Raw genomic sequence first — 12,719 nt, forward strand, 5'->3', positions numbered from 1 at the left:
TTAGAACTAAATAATTTTTCATATTTGTCAATTGTTGAAAGCAGGGTACATTGTACTTTGTTTCCCTGCCTTCATTGCCTTTGGAAAATCTTTTATATACTAATGGCTTGTTCTTGGAAAGCGTTTTCATTGGCTTTTAAGAAAGAGTTATACCAGAATGAATGAATGATCTAGTAGAAAATGTAGAAGCTATCAACTGAAATAAAGTGCTGTAACATTAATCACTAAATGGCGGCGGGGAGGATTAGGAAAATCTCCTCACTTGGTCTATCGTTCATGCAGATTGGTTCATGAAGCTATAACGACCTTCTTTATGCCTTAGTCACCTGGGTATTATTTCACACGATTGCCCCCCCGGTGTTACAATGCTTTTGTTTTATAGAACAAATCCTCTAGCAAAGATATTTGGACTATTTTGTGAATCTAAAGTTTCTCTTTGCTCTCTCCCTCATCTACAGAATGAAAGGCTTTACTCCTGAAAATATTACAACTTTTCCTACTAGTTTACGGTCTCTCATGCCTTTCACTTTAATAGATGCCAAGAGATGGTGATAAATGGCCTGATTTCAGAGTGTGGAGTATGGGTTGTACTGCGTCAGGGCAATGGAGTAAAATACTTCATTCATGGAGTACCCCTCCGCTGGCCAGGCAGACACCTCTAGATGTTGGCAACAACCACCGTCAGAACAATATCAGTTAATGTGTGAAAAGTTTGACAACTGTACCATTAAATTGACATATGTTCTGTAAACTTCTAACATGTTTTTGTTTTTTCAAAAACAAACTACTAAAACATAACATTTTCACTGTCCTTTAACATCAGGTTTACCTGGTGGTGAGGTACAGTGAAAACTGGCCATTCGATGGCCCACTTAAATGAGGCGGGTTGTCAAATCTCCAAAATCCGACTGGCCATGTTCCGCTGGGCCTTCGGAGCACTGTCTCTGCAACAGAGCCAGAGTGGACTTCGTCATTGAGATACTGATGGTCCAAGCACAGTAAATCAGTGGGGCAGACCTGAGGTTTCGCTGAGTACCTGCCAAACTCAAAATCAAGCCCAAAACATGACTCAAGCACAACTCTCAACCTCAAACACAACATCAAAACATTAGCCATTGTTAGAAATGGGGTCTCTAGTTGGCAGAGGTATACACACTTATCCCAAGTAAGGACCACAATCCTAGTCACAGTAAGTCACAACACAATCCAAATTATCCTGTGCCCACCCTCTGGTAGCTTGGCACTGAGCAGTCAGGCCTAACTTAGAAGGCAATGTGCAAAGTAGGTCAAAACGACAAAGATCCAATAAGCACAAGCTGAAATATCACTTTTCAGATGTTTTAAAGTGTCTGTCCTTAGAAATAAACCGTTATCTTTTTGTTACACACAGTACATGGGATGCGTAAAAAATAATGGCGCACGGAGAATGCAGAGGAGGAGATGCTTGGAAAAATAAGGTGTTGCATCAGATTTTCTGACACAGCACAGACGATGCATCGTTTCTTTCCACGTTTTCAAGGGGTTTGTGTCGTTTTTCGATGCGCAGTCTTGGTTCCTCACTGTGATGTGGGGGTGTTTTGACGCCCAGTGACGATGCGTTGAAAATCCTTGGTGCGCTGGAAGAAGGCACATTCGCTGCATCGATCCGGTAGGCGCTGCGTCAAATTTTCTGTGGCAGGGTAGGCACTGCGTCAAATTTCCAGTTGAGAAGCTGGTGCTGCGTCGTTCCGGTGGGCTGTGCGGCGATTTCTCAGTTGCAATGTAGGCTTTGTGTCAATTTCTGCAGGCTTTGCATCGATTTTCGACACACAAGGAGTTTCTTGAAGAGGTGAAGTCTTTGTTGGGCCGGAGACTTCAGAAACAGGAGGCAAGTTCCATCCAAGCCCTTGGAGAGCACTTTTGGAGGAAGGCAGATTCCTTTCAGCAAAGTCAGAGGCTATCAGGGCAGCAGCGCAGCAGTCCTTCTCAGCAAAGCAGCCCAGATGAGTCCTTTTGGCAGCCAGACAGCTCCTCTGACAGAGTACAGGTGTAGGTCCAGAAGTTTCTGAGTTGGTGGGGTCAGAGACCCAGTTTACATACCCAAAAATGCCTTTGAAGTGTGGGAGACTTCAAAGAATGTCTTTGAAGTGCACAAGTTCTCCTTTCAGTCCTGTCTGTCAGGGTCTCAGTGGGTGTTATCAGTCCTTTGTGTGATGGTGGGACACTGGCCTTTTAAATGTAAGTGTCAGGCCCTCCACCTTTCCAGGCCAGGAAGACCCGTTCAGTATGCAGATGTGACTGAGTGTCCTGTGTTTGTGGTTGTCTGGGTGAAATGTACAAGTGAGCTATCAAGCAGCACAGACCCGACGTTGATTGGAGACAGGCTGTAAGGCACAGATGATTTTAAGTGGAGATAAATGCTCACTTTCTAAATGTGGCAATTCTAAAATAGTAATATAAAATCTAACCTCACCAATAACCATGATTTTCTATTATCATTCTGGCCATACTAAGTATGACCTGATTAACCCTTTCAGATAAGAATCTGCCACTCAAAAAGTATACGAGGGCAGTCCTACTGCTAGTTTATGAAAGGAGCAGGCCTCACAGTAGTGGAAAACAAATTTATGAGTCTTTCACTACCAGGACATATAAAACACATGTGTACATGCCCTTCTTTTCACCTACATAGCATCCTGCCCTATGGGTTACCTATGGCCTACCTTAGGGGTGACATATGTAGAAAAAGGGGAGTTTAAGGCTTGGCAAGTACTTTTAAATGCCAAGTCAAAGTGGCAGTGAAACTGCACACACAGGCCTTGCAATGGCAGACCTGAGACATGGTTAAGGGGCTACTTATGTGGGTGGCACAATCACTGCTGCAGACCCACTTGTAGCATTTAATTTACAGACCCTGGGCACTTGTAGTGCACTTTACTAGGGACTTATAAGTAAATCAGATATGCCAATTGGGGATAAACCAATCTTACCATGTTTAAGGGAGAGAGCATATGCACTTTAACACTGGTTAGCAGTGGAAAAGTGCGCAGACTCCTAAAACCAGCAAAAATAGTGTCAGGAAAGTGAAGGGAGGCAGACAAAAAGTTGGGGGATGACCACCCTAAGGATGTCAGGTCTAACAGCCAGGTAGTCCAAATAACAGACACTTCCACCCAAGACCTCCTCTGGGATAGCGTGCTACCTGCCTGAAAACGCACTCTGTGCTGTGTGTGAAGTACGCAGCACTGTATAAATGTACTTATACAATACAGCCCTGTGTGTTCTCCTCTGCTCTTCCCCTGCAGAGCCTTATGTTGCACCATCACAAACCGCCCATATAGGTAACACTTCTGTGTCGATCTTGCACTTCTCTTACATGTAGTTGTACATCATTGACCCTGGAGTTGGGCATCAGTTTGTTCATAAGTTATACCCCACAGATACACAATGGGTGTGATGAAAAGGGAAACGCAAAGGTAGCAATGTGAAAATTAACTCACATTTTCTGTCTAGTTGCAAGTGTCATAGTTCATCCTTCCCTTCCTTCCCATCCTCTACATTGATTTTTTTTTTTTTAATTCTTTCTGGGTGTATTTACAAGGGTTCTGTGGGTAGGTACAGACTATCCCACATGTGCCAAAATACTTACTCACAAAAGTGTAAATCATAGATTCTCTGTTTGTTTAACAGGGGGTGGGACTGGAGCCTTACTCGGAGGGAGGCAACACCCGAAGAAGTCTCAGGATGCAGATGAAGAGGAAAGAGGTCAGTAACAGTGGACGGGATAAGTGTTTGCGTGTTTTTAAATGCAATAACAGAAATACACCAGGAAATATCAATTGTGTTGAATTCAGTGTGAAATAGTGGCACTTCTTTGCACCCCACTTAGTAGAAAAGGTTTATCATAATAACTCGGTTAAAATTGTCAGTTTACTGAACATTTGCGTAACCAAATGTAAACTTAGGATGGTGTAAGCCAGGGAGAGCTTCACATCGCCAAGAAAAGTGCCATCATTGGGATCCCTTATCAAATCCTGATTTCTAGGAGAAGATATGTAACAGTGTAAGCTAACATTAGCAGTGTGTTTAAAGTGATAACAGCGTAAACTATTTGAATGAAGATCTGTTAAAGTGTAAAGGAAAAGGGAGCAGAAAATGAACCCAGGGTCTATGCAAATGGAGACAGAACACAAAAGCCTGTCACCCTAATAGTGAAGATCTTACACCTTCACAGTGCCAGGTCAGGGAGCGAATGATGAGGCTCAGAAGGTAAGATCCTGACAACCATGAGGGAGAAGTTAACTTTAATTATGGCATTTATTAAGTGCGATCCAAGTGTTATGAAGAAACTGGGCTAAACAGGAGACGGGGCACATAAAATGAAATACCAGAGGCAGTGAGGTACAACTTAGACAAAAGCAGAGGATGATATGAAGAATGGAAGCAGAAAGTTTTTGGGTGAATGGGTGTAATTTTTTTTATAATTTTTTTACGAGTTTCTTCATAAATCATATAGGCACTTTCAGGAGCTGGCTGTCAAGCCAATATATGAATGGAAATGGAAAATACTTTGTTTTTGGGTCTTTTCTATACAGCAATCCTGGACATCCAGTTTTGGATGGTGGAGAGACAAAGTTTAAAACAATGAATGTCTTCAGATGACGGACTTTGAGAGTACAAATGTGTATCACTGAGTTTGTTTTGTCAGATAGGAGGACCAGCAGGTGTCCCAATATAAAAAGTGACCACCATGTAGGGAGAAAATTGAGCACTGTTGGGATCCTGCAGTTGGCGGGTGTCTCTTGAAGGGCACATCTGGACAAACAGTAAATGGCATGTGAGGAATGAGCTGAACTTATTCTCCATCTGGGTTTAAGGATTGAAAGGAGAGTTTTGAAGCTATGAAGAGGCCACGGTGGACTAGGAGGCAGAGAACACAATTGTCAAAGGTGCAGATTGAGCCTTCCAGCACTTTGGTGACTACTGTGGAGGCTGAAGCTAAACAGGTAGGACAGTACCCGAGAGAGAAGGTGTTGGGGTTAAGATGAAGTATCTTACAAATAAGGGGCTTTGGCTAGAAGGCACTGGTAAGTGTGAGAAATCACAGCTGGACCAACATGGAGTGATAGCAAATAATGCATCCTAACCGGAAACGCAATAATAAAAAAGCTGGAGAACGCATTCTGCAGCATAAACATGACAAGCTGAATAATCAGCCAGCTGAGATCAGGCCTGGAAATAAGGAGGAAAACACTATGCACAAAGTTTTTAGTCTTTGGTTCTTTACTGAAATGAGTATTTAGAAGAAGGATGGATAGTCCTCAGCTGTCTTGGTAAATGTCTACCTTGATCGTGATTATTAGATCTTGTGCAAACGGTATAAACTAGATTTCACAGGTGAGAGCGAGAATAATGAAACTATGATTGTACATTAGGGTCCAGATGAAAAAAAATAAGTAAATGAAAAACAACAAAAAGTTATCAATACAATGTTCTTTGTCCTATGATAAGAGGAGGTTGTGGGTGGCACATTGAACTGTTTGTTGCTAAAGGCAAACAGGGCTTCGCTGTTCCGGCTGGACCCACACTGATCTCAGTGTTAAATATTGTTAAGAAATCACTGGAGACAACTAAAATGTTAGAAGCCTGCAGAATGTGGAACGTGCTTTCAATATTTCTATAAAACAGGTCTATCCTTAATTACTGAAAGATTTAACCATTATGTCGCAAATAGCTGACCCACACACCCCATCTGTTTCTTGTACGAACAGAAAGTGGAGTGTTCATGGTGCCGGCTTCTTACTTCTACATCTCTCTGCCCAGAGGTTTAAGATTGATAGAGAACCACTCACAGCTGAAAAGGAAAGCTGAAGACCCAGCTTCTTGCCCGATAAGTGAATTCAGCTGTTGTTGTCAAGCCGTTCAGGAGCACTTAACACCATGCCAGAGCAATACTCTCATGCTACAAGCAAATAACCCCTCAAAGACAACACAGCAAGTCATAAGACAATAGCAACAGAGCATGAAGCATGATAGGGAGATGACACAAATACTTAAATACTTTATAGGCAATACTCTATTAGCAGGTGTGTAAACCCACTATTATATACACACACTAGTTGTCAGGAATGAACATAGAAAGTAATAGAAAACAGTGCAATAACAATAGACAATAGTTACCGTAGGAGGGAGCCCGAACCATATACTAAAACCAGCATTTGCAATGCAGTGGTTCTCACGTGTGCTTGAGTTAGAGCTATTAGCATTGTAGATTACTAACTAGACTTTTCTTGTCATATAAATTGAAAATGAAAAGTAAAACAGTTGACATAAGCAAGTCAATTCAAAGCGCCGTGGCTGCTATGAGCGTGAGCCAGAGAGTTATTGGCTCCTTGTGTGAATGTCTAGAAAGGATTGCAGCTGGGATGAAAGGCAAATGGAAAACCGGAGGAGGGGCTATCACACACTGTAACAGGAGGAACCGTGATGTAAGGCAAACCGAAACCGGAGGAGGGGCCATCACATACTGTAACAGGAGGAAGCATGACGTAGTGTGATAGCCAACAAAAATGTTCACTTATTAAAATCGCCTGGGAGGGAACGTAGCACACAAAGGAGGGACATTTCACAAAATGCATTAAATAAAAATGATGCATTTAAGACAAGCACAACAAAGAATAAATAGCAAGAGTGGGTGTAGTTAAAAGCCCACAGAGAGACTTGAACAGGAGAGAACGCTTGCGCGCTCGACCCTTTAAATAGGAGCACAAGGTAAGGCAGACAGGGATGGGGCTCTTGAGTATCTTATGGCCCCCTGTGAATAAATCTATGAAGGTATTCAGGTAAAACCCTGAGGCATTCCCAGAGAGAAGATTACATTTGACCACAAAAGAGTGACCAAGAAGTGTGGATTGGTGCCTGTGTACTGTGGGTGTCTGCACAGAACCACGAAGTCCAAGCAAGTTGTGCACACTGACCAGGGTTCCATCACACTGGCAGCAGGTCTATGGTTTCATTTTCCAAAGAAATTAGGTGAGAGATGACTGAGTATCTTCCCAAGCGTGCAATGCAATATAAATTCTAAAGTGTTCAAGCACAAGGGAAGCTTGTAGTGATATGTGCAGTAACTATGCTGTGTGTCAGGGATCGGAGGTGCACATGCTGTACTGTGTACCAGGGGTCATCAGAGTTGCACATGCTTGGGGGAGGGTGGGCGGTTGGTGTGTGTGTACGTGTGTGTGTGTACGTACGTGTGTGTGTGTGTGTGTGTGTCCATTCTTAATTTGTTTAAAAAATGTCAGTTTCTAAAATGCCTCAGTGACTAATTTGTGAGTGCTGGGTGACGGCTCAAGTTGGGACTGCGTTGTACACTGTGTAGTCCGTGTGTCGGGGCCTCACGCAATGAAGGATAGACATGGGCACCTGGCTGTTGTTTTAATCAGAAGGCCAGCAATAATCAGAGTTCCTCGGGCCCCTCAGGCCTCTGGACACCGATGCCAGTGCATCTGTTGCACCAATGGAAGCTGTGCCCAGCATATGCTGCAAAATCCAGGTCTCACCCAGTGAGGATCGCCCCTCCTGAGATGGTGCTCTGCTCGACTCTCACACACCTCTTCCACGTGCCAAAGAAGTGTTTACCTTCTCCTGAGGACAAGCTGAGCTGCATGTTTCTGTAGGAGGTGCTTCTCTGCGCTGCTGCAAGAACCGTTAGAGGCCTGGGGGTTGGTATATTTTTAGAAGTTTTATGCAAATCTGAAATGCTTCTCTTTGAAACGCTCTTTAAACTTTGCTCTTGCTCTTTCATCTTCAGAGGGTCTTGGTGACTCTTTGAGAGATCCCGTGCATCAAGTGTACTAGTCCTGGCTATACTTGATGGGCTCTGTGTCTTTCGGTGACACTGATTATCTGAGGACTTGGGACATCTTTGGCTTCTGGAATTACACTGCCGGGCAGAACCAAATTACGCAGCAAGATTTACTAATTATGTGCCAAGAAAACGCAAATGATGCGGCATAACGCAGCACATTTTGTGATCGGGTTGTTTCACCGTTTTGTGATTTTTACGCTTGGTAACACTGGGCTAAGGTGTTACCTCATTACTGCCAGTTTAACAGCAAAGTAGAGTAGTAAACACCTCAAAGATCTACTCAGCCTTTGTGGCTGGCCTTCCACTTCATGCAGACACAACGCTACATTTTTAGTAACTTTTGATCTGAATGACATAGAAACAGTTTATGTTAGTCTGCAGATTATGCATCAGATGATGGATTAGGTGTCAAATGCGTCAACTCCATAATTATGCGGAATACTCCACAGACGCAGAATCGCAGTGTCCCTGATATTTGTGGTTTGGTGTGCCTTCTTCAGCCCAGTCTGCGACCTGGCACCTCCAAATGTACTGCAGTGGTACTCTCAATGAACCTGTCTACCTTGCCTGCGGTATGTTCAAGGCACTTAGTACTTCGTTAATGGTGCTGCATAACATAACGTAGTAAAAGTGGTCTATGTAGTGTTTTAAGTGTGTATATAAATTAAAAGTAAGAAAGGAAATGTATTTTAATCTTCCTTGTGGGCAAAAAAGGATGAACAGTTGAAATGTGGAACAACAATTTGGAAAGCATACTTGCATTTTCATCATTTCAGCTTGAATGTATCCTCTTATTGTGTATTTACGTGCTCATAGATGTGTTTGGCCATGTCACATATATATATATATTTTTTTTTACGTCAAGACACTCTTCTTCAGTTTCAACATACTATAGGGGTCTTGAATGGTCCACATGGTGATGGTTGAGACAGAAAGCATCAGACAAACATGGTCGGTGTGAGCACTAAGGCAGCTGCGTGTGTGTGTGTGTGTATGTATGTATATGTAATATATATATTCGCGTTGAAGTGTGCAGACACCTTGACTTTAGCAAACAGCACAACATACCTCAGTGTCCTAGTGCGGACATGGAGCGAGTAACAAGTGAACACGTCATGGGAGGCAATGGCCTCCTACTACTACTAATAACTATAATGATATTATGAATCTAAATAATGGTAATGTTATTATTACTAGTAGTATTATCAGTGTTATTATTATGTTATGTGTCGCCTCTTGCCGCACGGCCGCAGCTTCTAAACGATATAAATAACACAGGTGCTCCTATTAACCAAATCAATGGTGTTCGCGAAGGTACACTTGTCAGGTGCATGTATGTGGGTGTTTCAGTTTCATTCATAACTTCCAACCTCTCCTCCCAAACACACACATGTACCTAGCAAACACCCCCCTGCTGAGAAGTGTGCAACGTAAAGTTCACGCTCTGAAGACTCTGACTTTCACCCCTCTACTGATAAAATGCAGAACACTGCGGCGGGTGAGACTAGGCATTCCATTTAGCGCTTAGCCACTGCACCACCTTTCTGTCAACTTTCACTGGCAAGAAGGGTAAAGTGCCTAAAATGGATACATTTAGTGTGCGCTATTTGTAAAATGCACAATGACGTATTCTGTATGTGGTTCCAAACTGCACAGGGCACGTAATAATAGTGGTACAAATTAGAGCTATTAGCGTTTTAAACTATTAAGGCCCCTCTCCCTGCAGAACTTTAGTACCTTTAAACAAGGGGAGTGGCAGGCGGGGTGGGGATAGGGACGGGGGAAAATTACAAATAATTTTTTTTTTTTTAAAAGAGCTCAATCGCGCAGTGTAAAACCTTAAATTCGCGAAGGATCGCTAGAATAAACAATACAATTAATCTGGTAGTCATGAAAAGCGCTTGACTACTGCCCAGCAAGATCATGCTGCGTACGAAATAAAAAGAAAAAGTAGTCCAGAAACCAAATGGAAAACATGGAGCCTCATATGTTTTCAGTAGTTGGTCAGTGTGCTGGTTTTTTCCGAACCCACAGAGAAACTTTGTGAAAGGACTGTGCAAGACCGAAGCAGGACAGCAAGAAACAGAAGATGGAATCCGACAGAAGAGGACCTGCAAATGAAGGGGACCAAGTCCAGTTCCAGTTGGGGCAGGAGCCACTACCCACCCTTCTGGAGGTTCAGGACCAGGTCAGTGGTGAAGACCAGGAGTTGGCTACGCAGCACAGGATCGGAGGAAGAGTTCCAGAAGTGATGCAGTCAATGTCCCACATCAGAAGAAGAGTTGCAGTCCGTCAGTGGAGTGGAAAAAACACCAACAAGCCTTGGCAAAGGCAAAAGTCGCAGAAGAGAAGTTGCAGAGCTGCTGGAGACCAGGAAGGTCTGAGGGGACTCAACCCAAGGAGGGGAGCCCCAGGTGACCCCCAGCAGTCATGGAGAGCAAGAAGTCGTGGATGCAGCCCCCACAGGCAACTCGCAGGCATAGGAGTCGCAGTGAAGCCTAGGTTGCTGGAGAAGCAGGAAGGAGACCACGTGTTGCCAGGAAGAGTGCTGGAGGCCAGGGCTACACAAAGCCTGAAGATCCCTTGGAAAAAGTCAACAGACCTTAGTAGCTGCAAGAGTCGCAGTGCACACAGGTAGCGTCCTGCAAGGAGAGGCAAGGACTCACCACCTCCACCGTTGGACAGCTGGTACAGGGGACCACTCGAGACCACTACCTGTGTTGCAGGATCCACGCAGAGTTGCAGGAGAGAGGATCCATGCTGCTCGTCGTCATTGCAGTTGATGCCTGTGGATGCAGGGGAGTGACTCCTTCACTCAAAGGGAGATTCCTTCTTCCTGCAGACTGAAGGCTTGCGGCTCTCAGAGGATGCACAGCCGGGAAAATGTTGCAGTTGCTGAAAGGAGCTGGAGAAACAATGTTGCAGAGCGAAACCATCACTGGAGCTGCAGATTGTAGGTTCCTTTTGAAGTCCAGTTGCGGATCCAGTGGCCAGAAGTAGAAGTAAACGTTGCAGGGGAGTCCTGCTGGAATCTTGCAAGTCGAATCTGAGGGCCCACCCAAGAGGGAGACCATAGATGGCCCTAAAAGAGGGGATGGGTCACCTAGGTTGTCACCCTGCTATCAGGAGGAGGCTGTGATGTCACCTACCTGACCTGGCCACTCAGATCTTCCCAGAGGCCTCTGCCCACCTTGGATTGAAGGTGGCAGAATCAAGTGGTAACCTGGAGGAGCTCTGGGCAACCCCCTGGGGGTGGTGATGGGCAGAGGAGTGGTAACCTCCCTTTCCTTTGTCCAGTTTCGCACCAGAGCAGGTACTGAAGATCCCTGAACCGGTGCAGACTGGTTTATGCAAGGAGGGCACCATATGTGCCCTTCAAAGGATACCAGTGGCTTGGGGAGACTGCCCATCCCAAGCCATGTAACACCTATTTCCAAAGGGAGAGGTTGTTACCTCCCTCTCCCAAAGGAAGTCCTTTATCTGTCTTACTGGGCTTGAGCTGTTCAAGCAGCAGGAGGGCAGAAACCCGTCTGTAGGATGGCAACAGCGCGGGCTGCCTGGGAAAACCCTGCAAACTGGTAGGAGGAAAGCTAGTGGTCCTCTAAGGAGCCCCAGAGTGCATGGAATCATAAAACCAATACTGGCAACAGTATTGGGGTATGATTCCAACATTTTTTATACCAAACATGCCTAGGTTCATGTTCAGTACATGGGTAAAATGGCTTCTCCGCAGTCACGAAGTCTGCGAAAATAGAGCTGGAGTTTGTGGGGGCATCTCTGCTCATGCAGGGGTGCCCTCACACATAGATACCTGCACTCTGCCCTCTGGGCTAGTAGGGCATACCATAGAAGTGACGTACAGTGACCTGGTGCAGTGACCTGTAGCGAAAGTGTGCATGCACCTTTTCATGCAGGCTGCAACGGCAGGTCTGCAGGCCTGCAGACACATTTGACATGGGCTCCCATGGGTGGTATAATGTATGCTGCAGCCAATGGGGAACCCCTGGAGCCCTGGGTACCTAGGTACCATATAGTAGGGACTTATATGGGGGCACCAGTATGCCAATTGTGGAGTGTTAAAAGTTAGTAACAACCAAATCTAGAGGGATAGAGCATTGTCATTGGGGTCCTGGAAGCAGGATACCAGTGAACACAGTCAAAAACACACTGACCGAAGCAAAAAGTGGGGGTAACATGCCAAAAAGAGGGTGCTTTCCTACAAAGTCCATGTGCTCGCACAATATCCAGGTATTTCTTATTATTATGTATGATAGCCTGAGTGCATAGGTTTGGATACTGTCCTTCCTCCCAGAGGCGCACACAGACTGTCTAGGGCTGTGTCTACCCTTCTTCCCAGAGCTGCACACAGGCTGTCCAGGGGTGCGTACTGCCCTTCCTGGTTCTGGCCAGGAGTCCACTTGGCTCCACCAGCCTGCCCCGTGCCCCTGAACCTCCCGACTGCCGCCTGGACAGCAGTTCGAGGCCCTCCTCCACCCACAGGCACCCGTCTGCGCCTCATCCCTGGTGCAGAGTGGTAGGCTTCTCCGGTTACCGGGTAAGTGTTCCTTTTGTGTGTATGTAATTTTTTCTATGTCTTATTTGCCGTTTATGTACTTTGTATTCTGTTTATGCCGCTTTTTCTTCTGGCTTCTTTAATCCTCCTGTTTTCCTCTGTTATCCTCTACAGGGCGCTTTTCTGCCCCCTCCCCCTGTTCTGAGCTCTCCTGCCCGTTTTCACTCCACCGGCTCCGGCCGGTCTCTGGCTCCCCTGCCGCTGCCTCCCCTGTGGCCCTGCCCCCGGTGCACACCCATTGGCCCCCTCCTTTCTCCCAGCTGCTCCACTCTCCCACCTCACCCTCTTAATGGCGGCTGC

The 12,719-nt window shown here is 45.3% G+C and overlaps 1 protein-coding gene and 1 long non-coding RNA gene across 5 annotated transcripts in view; both read left to right on the forward strand.

The window, feature by feature from the left end:
• Positions 1-12,719, forward strand: part of LOC138303505 (uncharacterized) — a 1,082,407-nt gene that overhangs the window by 266,856 nt on the left and 802,832 nt on the right. The gene's annotated exons all lie outside the window — the stretch shown is intronic.
• The window catches only part of LOC138303490 (zinc finger protein 2-like), a 56,681-nt gene that overhangs the window by 20,326 nt on the left and 23,636 nt on the right, over positions 1-12,719 (forward strand). For 3 of the 4 annotated variants that reach the window (XR_011205404.1, XM_069242667.1, XM_069242665.1), the window contains exon 4: positions 3,670-3,744. The exons of the other annotated variant lie outside the window; for it this stretch is intronic. Coding sequence is in view for 2 of the 3 variants with exons in the window: in XM_069242667.1 (XP_069098768.1) it covers positions 3,670-3,744 (75 nt within the window). In the remaining variant the exon portion in view is untranslated. The remainder of the gene's footprint in view (positions 1-3,669; positions 3,745-12,719) is intronic. 4 annotated transcript variants of the gene reach the window in all.

This window comes from Pleurodeles waltl, chromosome 7 (genome assembly GCF_031143425.1).
Source record: "Pleurodeles waltl isolate 20211129_DDA chromosome 7, aPleWal1.hap1.20221129, whole genome shotgun sequence".
In the NCBI taxonomy this organism is placed as follows: domain Eukaryota; kingdom Metazoa; phylum Chordata; class Amphibia; order Caudata; family Salamandridae; genus Pleurodeles; species Pleurodeles waltl.